The sequence below is a fragment of the Corylus avellana genome, chromosome 1, assembly GCF_965113065.1.
Source record: "Corylus avellana chromosome 1, dhCorAvel1.hap1.2, whole genome shotgun sequence".
In the NCBI taxonomy this organism is placed as follows: Eukaryota; Viridiplantae; Streptophyta; class Magnoliopsida; order Fagales; family Betulaceae; genus Corylus; species Corylus avellana.
The window spans coordinates 6,910,576-6,934,052 of record NC_142490.1 but is presented as its reverse complement, the minus strand read 5'-3'; the positions used below and the strand labels follow the sequence as shown (position 1 = coordinate 6,934,052).

General features: G+C 36.7%; 4 protein-coding genes across 4 annotated transcripts; 1 reads left to right on the top strand and 3 right to left on the bottom strand.

Annotated features, from left to right (window-relative positions):
- Positions 1-736: 736 nt before the first annotated feature.
- Positions 737-8,383, bottom strand: LOC148587902 (pre-mRNA-splicing factor ATP-dependent RNA helicase DEAH7-like). The gene is made up of 14 exons (XM_088512389.1): positions 8,132-8,383; positions 6,882-7,098; positions 6,361-6,537; positions 6,085-6,230; positions 5,418-5,515; positions 4,850-4,958; positions 4,388-4,565; positions 4,037-4,266; positions 3,740-3,916; positions 3,318-3,389; positions 3,014-3,190; positions 2,721-2,782; positions 2,471-2,623; positions 737-2,378 (listed from the first exon to the last, which is right to left on the bottom strand). Exons 1-14 carry the CDS (start codon positions 8,132-8,134, stop codon positions 779-781), a joined length of 3,399 nt encoding a protein of 1,132 aa, XP_088368515.1. The 5' UTR covers positions 8,135-8,383; the 3' UTR covers positions 737-778.
- Positions 8,384-10,206: 1,823 nt separating this feature from the next.
- Positions 10,207-11,565, top strand: LOC132168983 (uncharacterized). Its single transcript, XM_088511590.1, has 3 exons — positions 10,207-10,382; positions 11,002-11,140; positions 11,404-11,565. Exons 1-3 carry the CDS (start codon positions 10,207-10,209, stop codon positions 11,563-11,565), a joined length of 477 nt encoding a protein of 158 aa, XP_088367716.1.
- A 1,209-nt stretch (positions 11,566-12,774) lies between these two features.
- LOC132168982 (protein ATAF2-like) lies at positions 12,775-13,656 on the bottom strand. The gene has a single exon (XM_059580078.2). The coding sequence runs from the start codon at positions 13,654-13,656 to the stop codon at positions 12,775-12,777; it is 882 nt and encodes a 293-aa protein (XP_059436061.2).
- Positions 13,657-20,281: 6,625 nt separating this feature from the next.
- Positions 20,282-21,632, bottom strand: LOC132168981 (NAC domain-containing protein 19-like). The gene is made up of 2 exons (XM_088512392.1): positions 20,879-21,632; positions 20,282-20,791 (listed from the first exon to the last, which is right to left on the bottom strand). Exons 1-2 carry the CDS (start codon positions 21,330-21,332, stop codon positions 20,460-20,462), a joined length of 786 nt encoding a protein of 261 aa, XP_088368518.1. The 5' UTR covers positions 21,333-21,632; the 3' UTR covers positions 20,282-20,459.
- Between the last annotated feature and the right edge of the window lie 1,845 nt (positions 21,633-23,477).

Below are 23,477 nucleotides of genomic sequence, written 5' to 3'. Positions count from 1 at the left end.
TTGTATGGTTTTTTTATTTTATTTTTTTATTTTGCTCAAATGAAAAAAACGCTCAAAATATACTTTTTTTTTTTTTTTTGGCTAATTCAATGTGGGGTTTTTTTTTCACTAGCCGTTTTAGATAAAAATGCCATTTAACTACTCTATTATGAGTGATCTTACCAGCCAATTTAGAATTTCCCGCCTCTTTTATCATATAATTTATTAAATATAAATTGTTATATAATATTTGTTATATTTACGAACTAATGTGATATTCCAAATAATACTTATAATGTTATTTGCTAAAAATCATTATTCGTCACTAAAATTGTAAATAAATGAACAAAAAAGATATAATCAATTTTCGATTTATATTCTTTTTTTATTTTTTTCCAAGACCACAATCATCTAAAAGAATTTTTTCATTTTTTAACAATGTTTTGTTTTTGGTCAGATGTCTTTGTTTGTTCAATCATTTTAGCATATATATATATATGCTAATAAGTTGTTAGGTATCAACAATTTTAATGAAAATGTTGGTTTTTTTTTTTTTTTTTTTTTAAATGCGAACAGAGTTTTCCTCCAAGAGAAAAAGTTCATCGAACTCAGAAGAATAAAAATACCACTGCTACTTCGAACAAGCCAGTATCCTTAATTTATAACTGGTATACTTGCATTGGCAAAAATCAACCATTTTTTTTTTTTTTTTTCAATTTCTGATACACAATTAAGAAGAACAAATTCTTTCCTGTGTTAATAACAGCCCTATTATGCTGCGGGAAACTCATTCGATAATTTACAAACCAAACTTGTTTGGTCTCAAATAGGTTGTAGAACCCTGGCGCAGACCTGGCGTGCAGACTTCTTGCTGCTGCTTTGCCCTCCTTTCCCTGTCCTTGTTCTTGCTTTCTCGCTCTGCTTCCGCTTGCACCTTCCTCAAATTCTCCATTTCCTCCTCCATGGCCGTTTTCTCTTCCTTGTGTCTCTTCTTATGCTCCAACATCGATGTGTCCGACCCCTTAACGGAAAAGAACATTGGTCCTAGCACAGCCAGCCACTGAGGCTCCACTGCTGTCGCACATTGCATATACTCCTTTGTTGTCAAAATCAGCTCATGATAAACCACATAATCTGGAGTGCAACCCATACCATAGAGAGCACTGCTCGGATGTAAATGGCAAGGCATCCCATTCCTGCAATTCACATACTCACCCACGCCCTTTAATCTTGCTGCATTATGGAAGTATGCAGAACATATGGCTTTTCTCACGATATCTGAATTAGGCCAACAAGATGTCAAAGGGATTTTTAGTGTCTCGAGAATATCCAGCAGCTGGGATCTCACTTCTCTAGCCTTTCGTAACCCTTTCACATGCAAAAAATTGTCGTTACACCAGTCTCCCCGATATTGATGTTGTTTCCATTGAGTGTAAACATTATATAGCGTTAAGTGGTCAGATTCCGGCACAAAAAATCTTTCACGCGCAGCATCACTCTCCTCTGCCCTATCTTTAGGCCGGAAGAATACCGACGGCACTGAAAGCATTGAAACAATTGTCAACACCTCATCTAAGCATCCTAGCTCTTCACCCATCAAAAGCATCTTGGCAAGTGTGGGGTCCAACGGAAACTCCACCATTTTCCAGCCAAGACCAGTTAAGCCTCCCACATTGTTAAGAGCACCTAAGACCCACAACTGGTACATAGAATTAAGAATATTATCCTGCGGAGGTGGGTCCATGAAATCAAAATCCAGCAAGTTCTCAACTTTGAGAGATTTGAGTAACAAAACTACATTGCCGAGGTTCGTCCTTTGGATCTCAGGCACAGGACTTGGCAGCATTTCGTTTAGGTATGCACTATCTGTATATAGGCGATAACATGTCCCAGGCCCAGTTCTACCAGCACGTCCAGCACGTTGGTCAGCAGCAGCACGGCTGACGGGGAATACTTGGAGAGCATCCATACCCATCCTAGGGTTGTATACTTTCATCTTACCATACCCCGTGTCAATGACATAAAAAATTCCATCTACAGTTAAAGATGTCTCAGCAATGTTGGTTGCCACAATGCATTTACGAGCCCCATCTTCAGCTTTCTGGAATATCTTTGCTTGCAAGTCAGCAGGCAGCTGTGAATATATAGGGAGTATCAGGAGTTTTGGAACTGCTTTCTTCGTGGATGATATGAGCTGTTCCACACGCTCTGCAAGGGCATAACAGGCTGCCTCAATCTCATCTTGGCCAGTCATGAAGATGAGGATGTCACCAGGAGGGCTGGTTATATGGATAGTCATAGCCTGCTTCACTGCACCTTCAACGTAATCTTCACATGGGGTTTTACTGTACAGGATATTAACAGGAAATGTTCTGCCAGGGATGTGGAAAATTGGTACACTGCAACAAATTCAGAAATTAGCAATTTGAAGCAAGTAGATGGAGATGCAATGATGACATAATCAAATTGTGGTGCAAAATGACAAGGTTACCTTCCAAAGAAATTTGAAAATTTTTGCGCATTCAGAGTTGCAGACGTCACTATAAGCTTAAAATCACGTCGCCGAGCAACCACTTTTTTCAATATCCCAAACAGCACATCTGTGCTTAGTGACCTCTCATGGGCTTCATCCATCACAACGACACTGCAAAAGTAATAACCTTGATAGTAAATAATCATGTTCTTATTGTAAATGAACAGCTACATATAAAGATAGACATAAAATTTCTGACTTCCCATACCGATACTTTTCTAGATCAGAATCTTTGAGTGTTTCACGCAAGAGTACTCCATCAGTCATATACTGTAAAATTGAAATAGCAAAGATTTAGCATATAATCATATCAAGGTATACATATTGATCTCTATTCACATAAAATTTGTGCCCTAAAAAAAAGAGCATTGTAGTTATTTCAACAACCATCAAGATTAACAAAAGGTTACAAAAAGAAGTCATGCATGGTAAGCAGCCTAAATGGGAAGTGTCTAAGGAATTCCAATAACTTTGCTTTTGGAAACAAAGAAAGCAATTCACCTTAATTACGGTTTTTGGCCCGGTCACATCCTCAAAACGAATAGCATAACCAACTTTGTCACCCAGCTCCGTCTCCATCTCTTCACTAACTCTTTTTGCAACACTCATAGCTGCAACACGTCTTGGTTGGGTGCAACCAACTACACCATTTGTAGTGTAGCCGTCTTCATGCAGATACTGTAAACAAAATCCAAATATCAGCTTCCAATTGACAAGGCACATATGCCTCAACCATTATTATTAATAAGCAACCACAACAACAACAATAATTATAATAATAACATCATATAAAGCTTGAAGGAACCTGTGTCAGTTGAGTCGTCTTTCCTGAACCAGTTTCTCCGACAACCACCACCACCTGATTTTCGCGAATTACCTATCCAGAAAACATTCAAATAGAATTAGGACACATCAAAGACAAGGTAATATAAATTATTTGAAGAGGAAAACCAAATGGAAACCGAAATAATAATAATAAAAAAGAAAAATCAAGGACTCTAAAATACACTTGGAAAATGAATTTCGAGCAAATGATGCCATAAAATTAATTAAAGAATTAGGAGTAGACCAACTGATTGCACTTCCCAAATCCTAGATTTTGAAAACCAGAAGCTCATTCATAAATTTCAAAAACACATATTCCTATCTACCTTCAAAGGCAAGACAGCAAGCAATTATCAGTCATTTGGATCAAACAAAAATGTGCCCAAAGGAATAGCGGCAAACCTGCAATAACTCATCCCTCACAGAATAGATTGGCAGATACTGACGTTGCTGCGCTAAGGTTTTTGACTTTGCAAAATCACTTACTGCTTCCCCCTTCTTTAAATGCTGTGCAAACTTTGCATCCTCCTTAAAATCAATTTCACCATCTTCGCCTACAACAGCAGTGTCGGCATCAATCTGTAAAAACACAAGTCTTAGACCTATGCCTACCCAGGGAGGAAGAAGAAGAAGAAAGAAAGGAGAGAGTTTAAAACCCAAGGAAGGTAAAAGTCAAATCTTCATTAAAAAGCACCATGCCTGTTCCGCTGTTTTTTCAACGCCAAGAATATCACCAAGTTTTGAGCCTGCAAGCTCCCAAAAACGTTGGCGTGACTTGTTCATACTTTGTTTCTCATGAATTTCTCTAACCAGAGCCGATCCTTTGCGTGAAATTATTGCAATATCTGATGTTGGGTCTTTTATTGGCATTATTGGCTCTGCTTGTTTAGTAAAAACAACTCTCCCATCTAGGAAAGGAGGTTTTGTATCTGTTACAAGAAAAGAAGGGGGGACATTTTAGCTAAGAAGGTAGACATCATATGTGCATGCACAGCAAGTGACATGTAATTCATCAACTAGTTGAAAAGGTTTGTTATAAGATTCTCTTACCATGTACAAGAAGAATAACCTTGCGTTCATCCTCGTCATCAAACTCTGTCTGCACGTCAGTCCCTTTAACAGCTCCAGATCTCAATAGTTGCCGGTCTTCCCACTGAGCATTATCGGCAGTGAGCTGGGACATCTTTTTGCTCTGAGCAAGTGTCATCTTGGTTCCATCTCTCCGAACCTGCATTGGAGATTACAAATCCTTAAAGAATGATAAGAATGTTGATTGCCAACATAATCTGAGCAACTAAACAATCTATACCACTACCTTATGTTTATCGATTTCTAAGGTACTCAACAACAGTTTATAAATTTCTAAGGTACTCAATAAGAAATATATTTCAGGAAAATAACAGGTAGACACATGCAAGCACCTATTACTATAACAGTGGTATTATATACTTATGCACTGATGAGGAATGGTTTAAACATATTTCCAAAAAATAATAATACAATTTAACATACCAGTCTTTTGGCCAATTCTGCTTCTTTCTTCTGGAAAGAAGCCTCATCTCCCAGATAAAACGACGAGGTATCTGCATCGAACAATGTGTTACCATCTTCTCTGTCATACCTATAAAATAGAAATCGTACTGATCAAAATAAGTTGACAACCAAGTAGCACAAGTAAATTTTATAACACAAAACCAAAGATGGAATATATACAAATATAAAGTTTGATTTTAAAAGGAGGCTTTTTTTTCTTCTTTTTTTTTTTTTTTTTTTTTTTTTTTTTCTATTTTTGCGTGCACAATTCCTGAGAAGAGGTGCTATAAAGGATTGAGATAAAATTCTAAGAATTAGTTCCAGTTTGAAAGAAGCAAATCAAATCAAATGATACCATCAATTACTGCTTGCTTGAAGTTTCCAAAAGATTATAAACATGAATTGCAAATTGAGAAAATTCAAAGCAGCCACAAATGTTGTTCACAGATTGTGTTATCAAAGAACTAAATGTGGTCATCCTTATGCAGCAAATATCATGGAATCAAATCTTATCAAAGAAGAACAACACGTCCATTAACAAAATTACCATGCACGGTCAGAATTATATTCCATCTCGAGACGCATACTTTCTGTAATCTCATACTTGTGCTCTTTAGAGAAATCAGACTTATCAGCACCTCCATCCTACACACATAACATTAATAATGAAAAAGCCTGTAGATAGAATGAATAGCATGTGAATTAACCAAGCAAGGAAATCCACAATCACCATGAAAAAAATTGGGGAAACTTCACTTACACCCCCCGAAGTATAAGCGATTTTGCAATCATAACTTCGAAGTTTAAAAATTTGCAATGTTGACATCCCATGTTCAGCCCCTTTTAATTTCACCCATTTTTTGTTAGAATGCGCCCCCCCCCCCCCCCCCCCCCCTACAAAATTCTGGTGACCCACAGCATGAGTCCAGGGCCTTTTTTGAATTTTTCACATTTTGCTTTTTAAAATAATTGGGGCATTTTGAACATTTAAACAAAAATTAGGTGAAATTAAAAGGGGCTAAAACACGGGATGCCGACATTGCAAATTTTTAAACTTCGAGGTTATGATTGCAAAACCGCTTATACTTTGGAGGGTGTAAGTGAAGTTTCCCCAAAAAATAAAATTTACTTAATATGAACAGAGTTTAAGATGCAGAACCCTTAATTCCCAAAATAAATAAAAAGAAATGGGGAAAAAGTTGCAAGTATAATACCTCAAATGCTTCTGAATTTTCCACAGAAAAATTAAGTTGATGGGACCTCCCGCCATGTCTAGAACTCGAGGATCTCACAGAGGATCCAGAAGGACGTATTGGAATTGGAGAGGGAGAGACATGGTCCCAGGGAGAACTGGCAGAACCTGTACTTATTACAAATATTGAGTCAAAGTTATGTACCCAAAAATCAACATATACAGTCATAAATAGCCAGCTTGAAAACAATTAATGTTTTGACATACACAGAGAAGAATTCACATCAAGCTAACATACCAGAAGAAAGAGGTGTGTGACCACCCAACCATGGAGAAACTAGTCGTGCATCCGGTGATGCCCCAACTAACATTGGGGATGGTGAAGGTTGATGACGCCTACTGGTATGAGAGTGACTATCCCAGTGGCATGGTGTATCTTTCCATTCCCATCTTCCATCGTCCCAGTCAGATCTACCTGCAAGATTTGCACAGTTTTGAATTAGAAAGCAATATCCTTGTATTTTTTGAGATATATATATATATATATATCCTGTCAATAAACCAATGTTAATGAAGTAAATGGATTATTTTCATATTCTTTATTTCATTTTTCTTACATGTAAAAACATCTTTCTTCAATAAAATATATGCATATTCACCACTTTCTAGGTCACCTATCCAAAAACAAGTTTCTGGTACTTGTGAGACTTCTCAATATCAAAACATAACACCACACTCTACCACATCCCTCTTCTGTTTTTCTATATCTTGAAGAATGTAAAACTTGAAGAAGCAAAACTAAACAGAAGTATCACATACCAGGTGTACCCCTTGAACCTTCATATCTACTTCGCTTGCTTCTATATTCTCCATCATGGTCTTGATCATGTCGATAGCGTGCTTCCCTTCTGTGATAATTCTCTCTGTCAGAACTGTGTCTATGTCCCACCCTTCTTTCACTTCTTTTGTCATCCCTTTCATACCTAGGAGTCCAAGAACGAATATTCTGGTGACTTCTAGTCGGTGTATTTGGAACCTTGAATTGGAGAAGTCAACAGCATATCAGTATTATTTACAACATCAAATGTAGTAGTACATTTTCACTTTAAAAACGAGGAACACATATACTAAAAACCACAGTGAACAATAAGGTGAAGAACCTCAACAGTTTTTTTTTGATAAGTGCCTCAACAGTTTTTTTTATAAGTAATTTCATTAGCAATGAATGAGCACACATGGAGTATACAAAGAGAACCCCTAGTCAGACGAAAAAGAAGAAGAACCTCAACAGTTAATTCATCAAGATATAATCAGCTTAACCAAAGTACAAGCAAGTTCAAATTCCCCTCAAATATTTATGACTTTGTTTACATTATATTATAGGTAAACAAAGTGAGCCACTTAAGCATGCGACACTGATAACAGCAGTTCATCTTTTTGAAGACCCTATAAAGAAACCTTCAAAATAGCCATATCACTCTTATGTCCAAATTAAAAACCATATTAACCTCCCAACAGTTCAATTAAAAGTGCTGTCGAAATACCAACAAACAGGATCAAGAACATTGAATTGCAAAGGCTGCCAAAAGGCCCAAAACCACAAATACACAAGGGCTTGCAGGACCAAGATACAAATAGGATGTTAATTTGAATCCTATAAGCAGTCCATTCCTGTTGCTGTCATGCTGACATTCTTATAATTAGGAGTTTCAACGGCCCAAACAATATAACTTGAGGTATAAAAGGCTTTCATGTTTGGTAAGATGAGCCTTCTCAGAAAAATAATTTCACTAACAAGAACTGAAAAAAGGGAGCAACCCCGGTAAATGGAGAGCTACAGATAATTTATGCGTGTTCCTTTGATTTGGTTGATTTTCTGCGGGTTTTGTTCTGATTTTCTGTGGTTGATTCGGTGGCTGGAGTGAATTAAGAAAAATTTGAATCAGGCGGTAGATTGATAGGAAGAAGTACATGTTACCAACTATAATCTTAAACTAATGATGAAATTAATCTTTATTTTAATCATTTATCTTAAAATTAGTTTAGGGTTTTGATAAATAAGTTTATACCATTAAGGTAGTGGTAGGCTGGTAGCGCCGCTGCGCCGCGAACCAAGAGAGACGGAGAGACCGACGGAGGTAGTGCCGTAGTGGTAGCGCCGCTGCGCCGCGACCCAAGAGAGAGGGAGAGACCGCCGGAGAGAGTCGAGAGACCGAGAGAGAGCGAGAGCAAGACTTCGAGAGCGAGAGATCGGAGAGATTGAGAGAGGCAGTGGGCGGCTCAAGAGTGCAAGTAGCAAGATCGTGACAGAGAGGCGGTGGGCAGCGTGTTTCAAATTAGACGCGGGTGGACAACTTGACCCATATATATATAGATATATTTTTTATTTATTTATTTATTTTTAATCTCAAATTTGTAAACTAAGCCAAAAGCCTCAAATTTATGGATCAAGTTGTCATCCTAAGTCCTAACCAGCCGCAGCTTTTCTTTTATTTTTTTATAAGTTTTGGTTGTAAAACTATTTTTTGTTTTTTCTGTGAAAATATATTTTACAATAAATTTTCTATACTTTTTTTATATTATTAAAATATTAGAAAAAACTTTACTTACGCACTTTTTGCAAATACCTTCAAAGTTTAAAATCTCTCACTTTAATATATTGAATTTTCGTTTCGTTTCAAATATCCCCTGCCGTTAGATATTGGAGTTAAATCAGACCGTAGAATGAGTAAAATACCTTTATACCCCTACAATTTTTAAAAATTTCAAATTTACCCTTATTTTTTTTTTTAAAAAAAAAAATTTATTATTATTATAATGATTATATTTAACAAAAATTAAAATTAAATTAAATATTAAATAAATAATAGAAGAAAAAAAGTGACCCCTCATGGGTCACCTTGGTGACCCTTTGTGGCCCGTCGTGGGTCTTTGTGACCCACAATGGGTCACAAGTGGGTCACAAAAAGTTAAAAGACAAAAATATTCATACATTATAACTAACTAGATATTTTTCAGTTCAAATGAAATAAAGTCCTAAAATCCTAAACTCTAATTTACACTAATTACTCTTAACCCCTAGTCACTGTACATCTTCTCTCTCATATGTTCTCTTCCCCTGACAAGTTTAATCAAATGAGCTACGATCAAAGGTTCGAACAAGTAATTATATGTTACATTCAATCGATCGAAACGAGATTTTGATCGAACAAAGCACCTTAGCAGTAGCTTCCCACGCCCAAAATACACCAAAAAACCTAGCTTTCCAACACTTTTCTCATCACAAAAAGTGATAGATTTTTTTTCAAACAAAAGATAACTTTGATTATAAATTGTCAATTTGCTTGAACTTGTTGAGTTATGGACTCACCCTTCCACCTTTAAAATTGTGATAATTACTAGATGCGGTAATGTCTTGTTTTTATATTTTTTCAAATAACCAATTACGAAAGATTAAAGTCAACACTTGAGTATGATGTAGTGACTTGAGTAAGATTTAATCTTTTGTTAAGCGATATCGTGAATCAGCTGCAAGCGAGACAGGTAATGTCTTGTTTCTATTTTTTTTTTTTTCAAATAACCAATTACAAAAGATTAAAGTCAACACTTGAGTAGGTAGAGGGGACAGGTAGAAAAGAGTTCATATGGCCAACATCAACCTGGTTAAACAAGGAAATCGTGAATTATGTGTATAGATGTAGACATTGGTTATTAGGACTAGCTTTTACCCACTGCGTCATTAACTACCTGGGTATGCATTACCTTTCATTTGCATTCTGATGTGTACCTTGGGCTAACTCACTTCTGAAGCGTCCTCTGCCCTATGACTTACCTAGTTGTATGTTTGTTTTTCTTTCCTTTTTTTTTCCTTGGGGTGGGGGTTGGTGGGAGTGTTAACGGCTCCTAATAGATTATGTAAGATAATGAAAGAGTGTCTCAAGGAAAGTCTTATGGAGAATTCTATAAATGTTTGTTTGAGTAATTAGAAGGTGGTGCACCAAGCAATAAAAGAATAGAAACTAGGGAATTTTAGAGGAAGAGGAGGGAGAGAGAGGGAAGGTGGTTCTGATTTGCCTTTATGATTTTAATGCTTTACGCCACTTTGCTGTGGCAACCTTCCTTTTCTTGTGACTTTTATTTATACATGGCTCAGATTTTTGAGTTCATCAGTCTTGATTGTGATAATTTTTGTCATCAGGAGAACATCCCAACTGCCACAGCGGAGAGGGTGAAGGCAGGCATGCTTGGGGGTGTTGAAGCTGCGCTAGGATTACCAAAAGGATCACTTACGAAACCATTTTATACCCGTGTCCAGTTATGGTAAGAAACCACCTAGCAATATCACTAGTGACTGGTTATATTTTCCATTGGTTTGGAAGCTGACCTATTTGCTCATAGGAGTGCCTTCACACTTGATGGGTCACAAAAATTCCGTCTTTTGCTCCTTGTGCTTGTTTGTTCTGTTTTTCCAGTACGGCACCTTTCACCTCATCTTCCATTTTTCTTTCCTTTCGCTAATAGATTTCATTTCTTGATGACAAAAAAGAAAAAGGCAGAAATGACTAATTTAACAGTGATTTTGAGACAAAAAAACAAGGAACTTGGGTGGGGGAAAGAAATGCACATCGGGCTCCAAATCTTTGAATGAGAGTATGGGAGAGGATGGTATCAATGCTGTTAGATGAGAAGTTCCCTTTATGACATTAATGTTATGCTACACTTTTGCAGCCAACTATTATGTAAACTGAAGCAATTCCTCATAAATCCATAATCAACCCCATTTAGAATACATCAAAGTTTTCCAATAGTTTATTTTCTTCATGCTTGTAGAAATGTGAACGTTGAGTCTGTTTTTTTTCACCATTTTTTTTAGTTGCTTGCATACTGTGATACAAATACACTGATTGGGATTTATCTCCCATATTGCGGGATTCTACAGGGGTGCAGCTCTTCCAACTAATACACCTGGTACCCCCTGCATCTTTGATCCTCATGGAAGGGCTGGTATATGTGGTGATTGGTTACTTGGTTCAAGTTTAGAGTCAGCAGCCATAAGTGGAATGACCCTTGCCAATCACGTAAGTGCCACTTCACTTTTTATTTTATTTTATTCTATTTCAGTTATTTGTGCAGATAACTAACTACATATCTCATAAAAGTTCATGATAGTGCTGTTCATATTCTCCAAACTCAATTTCCTTATTTCCTTTCATAGTATTAAGCGAATTAAAATTTCTATGGACATCAAGACTGTAAAGGTTGTGGTTTTGATTTTATTCAAGGTTTAATGTACCATCAAAGTAATTGATGTTTACTTCAGACTGGTCTTTTTTACATGCAGATTGCAGATTATTTCCAATCGGGTGGAGCTCGTCCTGAAGAGTTTGCCATTGGTTTAAATAATGAGTTTCAACCGCTTGAAGGACATGATATTGGACAATTTCCGGGACTGGAGTCTGAAAATGAGATAAATGAGGCCCAGGCATATCAACTTGCCTCTTGAAGTTGTGCTGGGGCATGAGAATCTCTTGGTTTTGGTAAGCACAGTTCTTCTCAGTTGTGATTTCATATTTATGCTTGTTGCATTCTTGAGCATAAAATTAATAATAATAATAATACAAAAAAGAGATAATTTATATTCTTAGGTTTTTGAAAACATGGTAGGACATTTTATTGACTCGTGGAACTTCTGACATAAGTTGTTCAAGGCTCAGAGTTATCAGCTATCAGAATAGTTTGTGAAGGAAGATATTGATGTTAATGCTCTCCTACCAAATTGTGGATGCATAATTTGAGCGGTTCATCTGCCTAAAAGAGCAATAGGAACATGTGTTACTCAGCAACTCATCACCACAGGTGTATTGGTTTCTCATGTCTATGAAGATTACTTTTATGCTCCATTAATTTTGAGGCTCGAGGTAGGGGCTCTAGTCGGGGCAAAGTCGCATTGAGGGTTTAGGACTGCCGTCTTGCGAGTTTAGGGCTTTTTTGGGGTTTTAGGGGTTTGTTTTGCAGGCTTATGGTTTTTTGGGGCTTAGGGCTCTCTTATCGGGGTCATATTGTGGGCTATCATTGGTTTTCTTGTGTACTTAAGGGCACCTTACGCTTTTTGATATGTACAATATTACTTATAAAAAAAAAATTACTTTTAAGTAATTGGAGTTCAAGTGGAAGAGATATTACTTTTTCCAGTTTTACACAGTAGATTCAACATTCTTACAATTTGCAAGCAGCAACAACTAATTTTCTATCACTATTATCAGCCAGAACCTTATTTGGTAAATGTAGATGTTATAAATGAACATTTTTCCATTTGATAGGCATATTTTCACACAGAATCTATTGGGATTAGGGCACCTCAAAGTTCTCAATAATCGCTAGTTGCAATTTGATGGATTATAATCAACTTTGAACCAATTGGAACCACAGCCATAGAAATCCTTTCGATTTTTGAGCTTATAACAAATGAGTAGACGACATGTTATTTGTGTTACAAGACATTCTTTATAACAAAAATCAAGAGAAGAGATATTTCAAGCAAAGTTGACAAACTGGATATCCCATAACAAAAATAATGAACAAAAGTACACCAATGTGCTCCAACAAAATTGAACCAAAAAAAAAAAAAAAAAATTTACAATCTTTTCCTATCTTAACCGACACCAACAGTAAAACAGAGATTTGGTTCTCTGTTTTGGTCATTCGCATGGTGCTAGGAAAGTAAAGTATCAAATTCAGGATCACAAGAATCCACCCATGCGTCAAGCGGCAGATGTCCACCCACAGGGGAAGGCAATGGCGGCAGATAACCGTATGAAGCGTAAAACTCAGATGCAGAGTCATCATTACTGGCTAGTTGACAGCCCAGCAAGGTTTCCAAATATTCATATGAAACACTCAACTCAGAGTCAGAGTTACCACTAGCTGGCAGACGGGTTTCCAATTCAGACTCAGGCGTTCCAAATTCAGATGGACATTCTAATGATGGGGTCCCAGTGGCTTGACATTCGACATCGCAGCAGCGCATCTTCTTTCTCTGCTGGGATCCGTCCTCAAGTAGCAGCACTTCTTCCTCTGTATTAATGGAATTTTGCAATGGAGATGGAGTTTGAACAGAGATGACGGTGGGAGAAGACTGATCTTGAAAGCATCTTTTAACGCCAACTCTTGATCGTGATTCTTTCTTTTGGATGGTGCACAGGACCCAGTCAGTCGTCCGTTCTCGTTCTCCCTCCCCAACTAATGAGAACTCGTGCATTAACCAGTTGGATTTCTGTTTCTTCACCTTGAAACAGAAGAGTTTCCTGACCCCAATAACATCACCCTGACCATCATAGATTTTGTCGGCAGAATTCTCATGCCAAACACCGCAACCCGCTGTTCGTGCCACTCGATTTTTGCTGAGTTGTTTTAGCCTTGTAAAAACGTAAAGCTTCTCCTGATCACCACAGAATTGCCAGGGATCCTTTTCACCATAAATATCAAACTCTCCGATGCCATCCCAACCTATATCTTCTCCCCTTACCTTGTTCAACAAATAGAAGCCTACCAGCTCTTCATCGGTGGGCTGAAAACGAAATCCCACCGGCATCATCATCATCATTCACAACCGCAACTCTCTGTTTCACTTCTCCTTCACTCTCTGTTTCACTCCCTCTTCACTCTCTGTTCCACTCCCTCTTGAAGCCATTGCCCTTATATAGAAGCCAGTGCCACCGACTTAGGTCCACCGACTTAGGTCCACCGCCTTAGCTAAAGGCGGTGGACCAACGACTTGCCGTTCTTGAATTTAAATTTTGAACTGGACGACTTGCCGCAGAGATTCAGCTGATAAACCCTCCAGCCTGCAGCTCCTCCGCATCCTCTCGCACAGCCTTTTTTATTTTTTTATTTTTAAAACTTTTCCATAATAAGAGAAATGCTAGCATCTCTTGCAATTTTATTTAAAATGAAAATTCACGTCACCACCTTTAAAAAAAATTAACATGTGTATACCTGATTAAAAATATAAAAAATTTAAAAATTTGAAACTAAATTACGAAGGTATATGTCACTTTGATGTATCTATGAGTCAAATCTTATGACGGTCAACATCTTTGTGTGATCGCATGTAATATTATTTAAACACTTTCTTTAATAAGGAATCCAAGTCCTTTGTCAGGAACAAAATGATAAGAGATATTCTCATTTGTTTAGATTTTATTGAGAATAATTATTCTGAAGTGTTTCAGTGAGATTTATTGAAACTTATATATGTACAAGATGAGATTGAGTCGCACAGGATACATAAGAATAATCATGTAGTTAAATTAGTTACTCAAAGAAAATAAGTAGTAAACAAAATAATGGTATATGGATTTTGGTTTAACTACAGAATGATTCCATAGAATGGTAATATGAAATGTATATGTATGTCACGAGGATTAATTCTTTTAAATTAATAGTATAAATTAGAGTGCAGTCACAATTATTTAGTGAAATTAATTGTAATTAATAGTGTCATGTAACGTGTCATGGAAGATAGGGTCATAGACCTATTGGAGCTAATTGTATTTATTGGCTTTAGGTCCTTATTTGAGCTGATGTAAGCTAACTATTGGTTTTGGGCCTCACTTATGTATTTATTCATATTTATGCTTGTTACATTCTAGAGCATAAAATTATTTGAACAAAAAAAAAGAGAAAATTTTATTCTTAGATTTTTGAAAACATGGTAAGACATTTAATTGACTCATGGAACTTAAGGCAGAAGTTGTTCAAGGCTAAAGGCTCAGTGTTATCAACTGTCAGAATAGTTTGTGAAGGAAGATATTGATGTTTATGCTCTCCTACCAAATTGTGGATGCATAATTTGAGTGGTTCATTTGCCCACAAGAGCAATGGGAACATGTGTTACTTGACAACTCATCAACACAAGTGTATTGGTTTCTCAGGACTATGAATATTACTTTTATGCTCCATTAATATTGAGGCTCGAGGTAGGGGCTCTTGTCGGGACAAAGTCGCAAAGGCAAAGTAGCAACGAGAGTTTAGGACTGCCGCCTTGCGAGTTTAGGGCTTTTTTTAGGGTTTTATGAGTCTGTTTTGTGGGCCTATGGTTTTTTGGGGCTTAGGGCCCCCTTATCCGGGTCATATTGTGGGCTAACGTTGGTTTTTATGTGTACTTAAGGGCGCCTTACACTTTTTGATATATACAACATTACTTATAAAAAAAACTTTTAGGCAACTGGGATTCAGTTGGAAGAGATATTACCATATTGGTCTCCCATTTCTCCCAAATTCCAGGCCGAGTATGTAGAGCTCAGACCAAATAAAGATATAAATTAAAACTTCAAAATTTAAAGACTGAAAGCTATTTAAATTCTTATATAATGCATGAATTGGCTTTATTATGGGTCCTTTGGAGGAAGGCTTCAGCAGATGTGATAATAATGTTGGCACTTTTTCAGAAATTGTACTTTCAAACTACAGTTTCTCTTTAATCAATATTGGGGTCTTTCAACTCAACGTATGGATTCTCAGTTGAGTGCCGGAAATGTGATTACAATTGGTGGAGTTAAAGACGAATAGAGACGATCGCGAACATGCTTAGATTTAAATAAGAAAGACTTGACTCGAACTTAGTATATTTAATAATTAAGCTGATTATGGACACAAAATTGTGCTTGATTATTAAATGAGATATGCTTGTATAAACTTGGCCCGACTTGGTTAATAATGTGAACACAACTCGTATAAGTTCGGCTTGACTCGTTCGTACTCAAACTCGGTGTATTTAATAATTGAGCCAATTGTGGACACAAAATTAATTTTGATTATTAAACGAGATATGCTTTTATAAACCATGCTCAACTTGATTAATAACGTGAACACAACTTGTATAAGTTCGGCTTGACTCGTAAGCTAACGTGTGTGAGTGCGCACATGTGCCTTATATGTTTAAGGGTCCTTGGCAGCCCCAAAGAATTTGAAAATTCTTGTAAAATATAATTTCTTATATTATGGCCCATACAAATGTCAATAATCAATAGCTGGACGTACTAAACAATTTGGCCAAAGGCCCTCATATACAACGAAAGCCCTAAACGGCTAAACCTAGTAGAGGTGGAAATTGATCCGATTCGATACCCAAAAGCTTTTTCCTAGCAGGCTGACTGAAAAGTTCCAAATTTACAGCTTTTTAAAAAAGGTTCTTGCTTAAATGTTTGCAAGTTGCATTAGGGTATGCTCAAATTAATATAGTAGTACTAAAATTAGTTAAAGTGGGAGGAAGTTAAGAGGTTGGTAGTGTTAGAACTAGCTGTGCCTTTTTAGTCTAAGTACTAATTAAGTATTAATAAAATTCCTTCATTAGATTTGATTTTTTTAAAAAAAAAAAAAATTAATCTATTAAATTGATATTTGTCTCTAAAATAAGTGACTTTTACAACTACTTTTAAAAATGAATGTGAGAATATACACTTTACATAAATGAGGCATTTAAATAAAGCCCCCCCTCCCCGCCAAAAAATAGTAAGTGTCGAAACTAAAAGTAGAAAACAAGAAATGGATTCATAAATGATTTCAAAGGAACTATAAACTACCCGATCCTCTATATCTTGAACAAAAGCCAAAAATATATTGTTGCATAAAGCGGTATAGGCACAAAAGAAAGGACACGAGCAGGAACATGACTGTTGCCAGATCCTTCAATCTTACCCGAGCCCCAATAAAAGGGGTGCATGCAGGGGCATGACCCTCGAAAGATATTTTAACCCTACTTGAACCTATGCTAGGTAACAACTACAACAACCATCGGGAAGAAGTTGAGGACAGGGAGGCATTTCCGAAACAAAATGAAATATGTTGTTAAGGAGTAACAAATTCTAGATACAAAAGTGTCTACAACAAGATAAAACCACAATAAACAGGGTGATTGGAACCCGCAAACAACAAAACAAATACAAATACAGTATTCAATGGTTGGTTGATGATGAACTAACATTTAGATTAAATACTATTTTGATTTGGATATTTAGCTATTGATGGCATTCACCCCACATCAAGAGATGTCTAATACATGGAATGCCTTAGGGGATTGGCCCTGTGGGCAGCATAGGAGGTGGCGGTGGCGGTCCAGGTGGTCGTTGCTGCACTAGTTTTGCCAAGAGCAAAGGTTGGCCTTTCCTCTGTTTTACGGCAACAGGTCCACACAAATGACACAATACTTCCGCATCCCTTGAATGAACTAACTTCTCCATTTTCTCACATTCTCAGAGTAGAGTAGTTACCACAAACAGTTTCATACAAGAAAAAAGCGAGTGTTAAAAGCTGATAAATAAACAAGTAAACAACACAAAATGTGAAGCAATAGCCTATACATATATGCATGTCAAACAATCTAACAAAATTTAGAGAGAAAAAAGGTGCGCCTCTTACCGGTGACGAACAAGCTCCATGCAAGGAACAGGGTAGCAAGCAGAAGAAACCCATGGAGGAAGCGTCTCTTGACCTCCAACCCCATGTTAATTGCCTTGTGTAGGAGACTTGCGAATATAACAAGTAATATATAGGCACTCCTGTTTGAATGTTGCCATGCATTTTCAAACCTACCCATTTTTACTGGGTCAAAGATGGAGTAGATACCATTTACAATTCGATTAGTATATAGTTGGTGACGTTCAATTTTGAAAAATATCCCAATGAAAATAAAAAGGCAGCTTTCATGTTGAAAGTGAAAGGGAGCAACATTACAGTGCCTATATATTTTGATTATTGAGGAAGATATATGGCAGATTAGAAGGCCACAAAACATGCCATCAAACAATGTAAGTTTCAAATATTACTTTCATTTCAATGAACCATTTTCTCAGGCATATGAATCAACCAAATGAGCTTAGCTGCTAAAGAGAAAGCAAAATTCTTACTCTTAAAACTACAAAGTAGAATTCAAGTTCATTGCTGCAGAAACACTTGGTATTTAGAGCTATCTTTACTAGAATCAATTTCTTGAAACAAACAACAAATAATTTGGTTAATTGATCCTATTTTACCTTCTTTACTTCCACCATCTGTGCAGCACCGTGCACTGAAGTATCACTTATGATTGACCTTTTTGTCTACTCATTTTCCTTAAAGAAGAATGCTACCAAGAGAAAGGAAACCAAAAAAAGATGAGCTCATGCCACCATAAGGATTTACTGAAAAAGTCAGGTTACCATAATGGAATCTAATCACCCTTACAACAACTTGAACCAAACAATACATGAGCAAATCACATAAATTTTTGGAGTTGAAAAAAGAATTGAAAACATAAGCCTTGGTTTAGTCAGAATAGTCACCTGTGGGTAGTAATGGCCACAAATGATGAAAATAAAAAAGAACAACAACCAAAACTATGTCTGATTATTCAGAGACTTGCCAATGGAGTGCAAAAATGAACACTCCAACAAAAATAGTGCAATCTTAAACAGTCTCTTAGAATAGAACAAATAATCTCAACTGCACAGGACATGAAATTTGAAATCCAATACAAGTTACGGAGAAAGATTTTCAAATTCAAATAATTGGGTTCTTCAGACTCAACTGATTGATTGTTTGTTGAATTTGCAAAAGTACAAACAAGTAAATGTACAAGGTGATTTTAGAATTTAGATTAAGGAGAACATCTCATGGATTGCATCTGCCAAATAGAAATAAGGTTCAATATGCATAAGAATAGTGCGCTACTTGCTTGGGAATTTTATGTATAGTTACAAACATAATGCGTGCTCTGAATTAGACTATAATTCATAATGCCGGCAAAAATGCAGAAATTTAGTGCTAATTAAATTGACAAGTCATATCTTAATCGCATGCTCCTGCGTTGATAGATACAAAAATGTTTAATCAGCATTATGGGAAAGAATATTCTGATATATTGTTTGTGATTCCAAAGTGAAACAGTAAATTTACCATGTCAAAGCAACTTGGCATAGCATATATATAATTAACATCAAGCTTGCATGATGATGTTTTCTTTTTTAAAACTATTATTGATAATTTACATACGCATGTTGTGAGTGTTCAACCTATAACCTCAGCTCCATCCCATTCTTATGGAGGGAGGAGAATGCCATTTCTGCTAGAGCTCATTGGAATCAAGCTTGCATGAAAATTCAAGAGGAGAAGCACAATTGGATGATAAAAACAAATTAGTCTACCCACTTCCAACACACGAAATCCCACATGAAAAACACCAGAAGAAGACCAAGGTTAAAATATGCACTCAAGGATAGTAGCTCTCTGGTTTCAACTTTGTTCTCAACCAAACCCTCCGTGCATCACCATCTCATTTAATTGTCCACTCCATCGACTAGATTCCTGCTGGCCACCGTCAGATTCAAGAAACCAATCCTCATATAAAAATCATGCGTCAAGTCTCTTTGCTACCATCCACAATACTTGCGTAAAACCTGAAGTGCTCAATTTTCAGATAATGATAATAGATCCTATTTGGATAAAACTGTAAAATTTAATATAAGAAAGACTGAAAGGTTTTTTTCTTGATAGTGAATTCAATTCAATATATATATCAAGATAATGATAATAGATCCTAATGGTAACTTATTGTTGACTTCAATCTCCAAGGCAGCAAGGTTTTTTTCTCGGCACTACAGAAAATATATATATATATATATATATATATATACAGAAGGTATGCATGCTCTCCACGTATAATATCCAGTAAGATAAGTGATTGTTGCTTCAATTAGCTTTAGGGAATATGATACAGACAAAGTACAAGAAATTGTCTGGACTAGAAGTAACAGATAAAGCAGTTGGCTAAAATTGACCAGAAAAACCAATAAACCATACACAGATAACCAAACCAGAATAGAGTTGCCATTTGTTTAGTCATAACAACTCAACATTCTTACAATTTGCAAGCAGCAACAAGTAATTTTCTATCATTATTATGAGCCAGAACCTTATTTGGTAAGTGTAGATGTTATAAATCAACATTTTTCCATTTGATAGGCATATTTTAACACGGAATCTATTGGGATTATGGCACCTCAAAGTTCTCAATAATCAACTTTGAACCAATTGGAACCACAGCCACAGAAATCCCATCGATTTTTAACTTATAACAAATCAAGAGAAGAGATATTTGTGTTATTTGTGTAAACGACATGTTATTTGTGTTAGAAGACATTCTTTATAAAAAAAATCAAGAGAAGAGATATTTCCAGCAAAGTTGACAAATTGGATATCCCATAACAAAAATAAGGAACAAGTACACCAATGTGCTCCAACAAAATTGAACAAAAAAAAAAATTACAATCTTTTCCTATCTTAACTGACACCAACAGTAAAACAGAGTTTTGGTTCTCTGTTTTGATCATTCACAAGGTGCTAGGAAAGTAAAGTAGCAAACTAAGGATCCCAAGAATCCACCCATGCATCAAGCGGCAGATGTCCACCCACAGGGGAAGGCGGTGGCGGCAGATAACCGTATGAAGCATAAAACTCAGACGCAGAGTCATCATTACTGGCTAGTTGACAGCCCATCAAGGTTTCCAAATATTCATATGAAACACTAAACTCAGAGTCAGAGTTATCACTAGCTGGTAGACGGGTTTCCAATTCAGACTCAGGCGTTCCAAATTCAGATGGACATTCTAATGATGGGGTCACAGTGGCTTGACATTCGACATCGCAGCAGCGCATCTTCTTTCTCTGCTGGGATCCGTCCTCAAGTAGCAGCACTTCTTCTTCCTCTGTATTAATGGAAATTTGCAATGGAGATGGAGTTTGAACAGAGATGACGGTGGGAGAAGACTGATCTTGAAAGCATCTTTTAACGCCAACTCTTGATCGTGATTCTTTCTTTTGGATGGTGCAAAGGACCCAGTCAGTCGCCCGTTCTCGTTCTCCCTCCTCAACTAATGAGAACTCGTGCATTAACCAGTTGGATTTCTGTTTCTTCACCTTGAAACAGAAGAGTTTCCTGACCCCAATAACATCACCCTGACCATCATAGATTTTGTCGGCAGAATTCTCATGCCAAACACCGCAACCCGCTGTTCGTGCCACTCGATTTTTGCTGAGTTGTTTTAGCCTTGTAAAAACGTAAAGCTTCTCCTGATCACCACAGAATTGCCAGGGATCCTTTTCACCATAAATATCAAACTCTCCGATGCCATCCCAACCTATATCTTCTCCCCTAACCTTTTTCAACAAATAGAAGCCTACCAGCTCTTCATCGGTGGGCTCAAAACGAAATCCCACGGGCATCATCATCATCATTCACACCCGCAACTCTCTGTTTCACTCCCTCTTCACTCTCTGTTTCACTCCCTCTTGAAGCCATTGCCCTTATATAGAAGCCAGTGCCACCGACTTATGTCCACCGCCTTAGCTAAAGGCGGTGGACCAACGACTTGCCGTTCTTGAATTTAAATTTTGAGCGGAACGACTTGCCGTATTAACGGAACTGCAGCATTTTTTTTTTTTTTTTGATGGGGGAACTGCAGCATTTTAAGAGCATAAAAAAGACGCGCACCTTTTTCGCTTGCTTAGCACGCGCCATGATTTCTTGCCGTAGAGATTCAGGCATTCAGCGGAGAAATCCTCCAGCCTGCAGCTCCTCCGCATCCTCGAGCTCATCTTTGACAACCCCATGGCCATGGCACTCCGAGCTTCGCTACAGCCTCCGACGTCAAACTCCGAATGATTCCCTCAGCGAACACCTTCTGCCATTTTTCGTTGGGGGTGGGGGGGATCGGAGTGAAAAGAATGGTCTACAAAGGGAAGAAGGAAGGAAGGAAGGAAGATGATTGTGGAAAGAGAAGGTGGTGTACAGATATTGCAGAATTAAAATTTAAAATGGGACTCTTCTAGTTCAGTAGTTCTAGACCAATACCTTTCCCCTCCCTTTTTTATTTTATTCTATTATATAATTTTATTTTATTTAAAAAATATGATAAGCTACAGCCTACATTCTAATATATGGAGTTAAATATTACAAAATAAAATTTTAATTATAATTTTTTTTTTTTTTTGGTAATTACATTTTTCAAAGAATAGATATAATAAGAGAAATGCTAGCATCTACATACACGAGCCGACGAGCGTCTCAAAGGAGCGTAGCTACTAAAGAGAAAGCAAAATTCTTGCACTTAAAACTATAAACTAAAATAATCTATTTCCGATTATTCACAGGCTTGCTAATGGAGTACGAAAGTGAACACTCTAACCAAAAATAGTGTAATCTTAAACAGTCTCTTAGAATAGAGCAAATAATCTGAATTGCACAAGACATGAAATTTGGAATCCAATACAGGTTAAGGAGTAAGATTTTCAAATCCAAATAATTGGGTTCTTCAGACTCAACTGATTGATTTGTTTATTGAATTTGCAAAAGTGCAAATAAGTAAAAATAAAAGGTGATTTTAGAATTTAATATAAGGAGAAGATTTCAAAGTTGAAAGTAATGAGACCTTCAGAGATGCTGGTACCACTTAATGATGTACCCTGTATATTCAATGGAGAGCATCACATATATAGAAAAGCAATTTGTATCAAGTAAATATTGGGATGTTATGCCATCAAAGAATTAACAGAGTGGGGGAATCAAGTATTTTACTAATTTATCAGTGCCCATGTAATGTAGTGAACAATAAAAGACAAGTGCCAAGATCAAAGTAGAACTCTCCTCAATGAGTAGTGAGTACATCAAAATAAAACCATCAATTGACCAATTACACAAACCCAACTCCCTAATAGTATAATTCACATCCTCCTACAGAAGTGATCTTCATGGATCTACATGGTATTTAAATTACCATTAATTACCAAACATCAGGTACAGTGTTCAATTCCATGGCAATACAGTGCAGCTAAATGTAACTGAAGCCCCTGCTGCCTGCCTAGGATGATTGTCCTCCAGGTTTGCTTTCTGGCATTGAGCTTGCTTAACCCTGATTGCCCAAGGCTAGTCCTGTTTCCCCAACTCTTGATGGTGCTAAATTGAAATTCAAGAAAACTCTCTATCAACTTCTTTGATCAAAGTTGGAACTCTTTGAAAATTGAAATTTAAATTGAGTAATTTATCAGGGGTTTAGTATCTAACTAACAAAATGTTCAGGCTCTGATTGTTCTCTCGTAATCCCTGGAAAGCTTTGAATGAGCAATTTTTTGGATTGTGAGTTGTTCTAATATACAAATGGGTTTAGCAATGCACAGTGAAGGTTGTAAATTCTCGAGCTAATTCTCAAACTCTGGTTCAGCAGTCAGCATGCATAATTTAGTTTTTGATAAAATTGCATTAAAACCATATTTCTTCACGCTTTCAAATTAGACCCTTTTTGAAATTTCGTTTAAAAACATGCTTTTAGCAAGTGGAATGTAGCAGAAGCATACCTTCTTCAATCCAAAGAAGCTTGTGCTTCA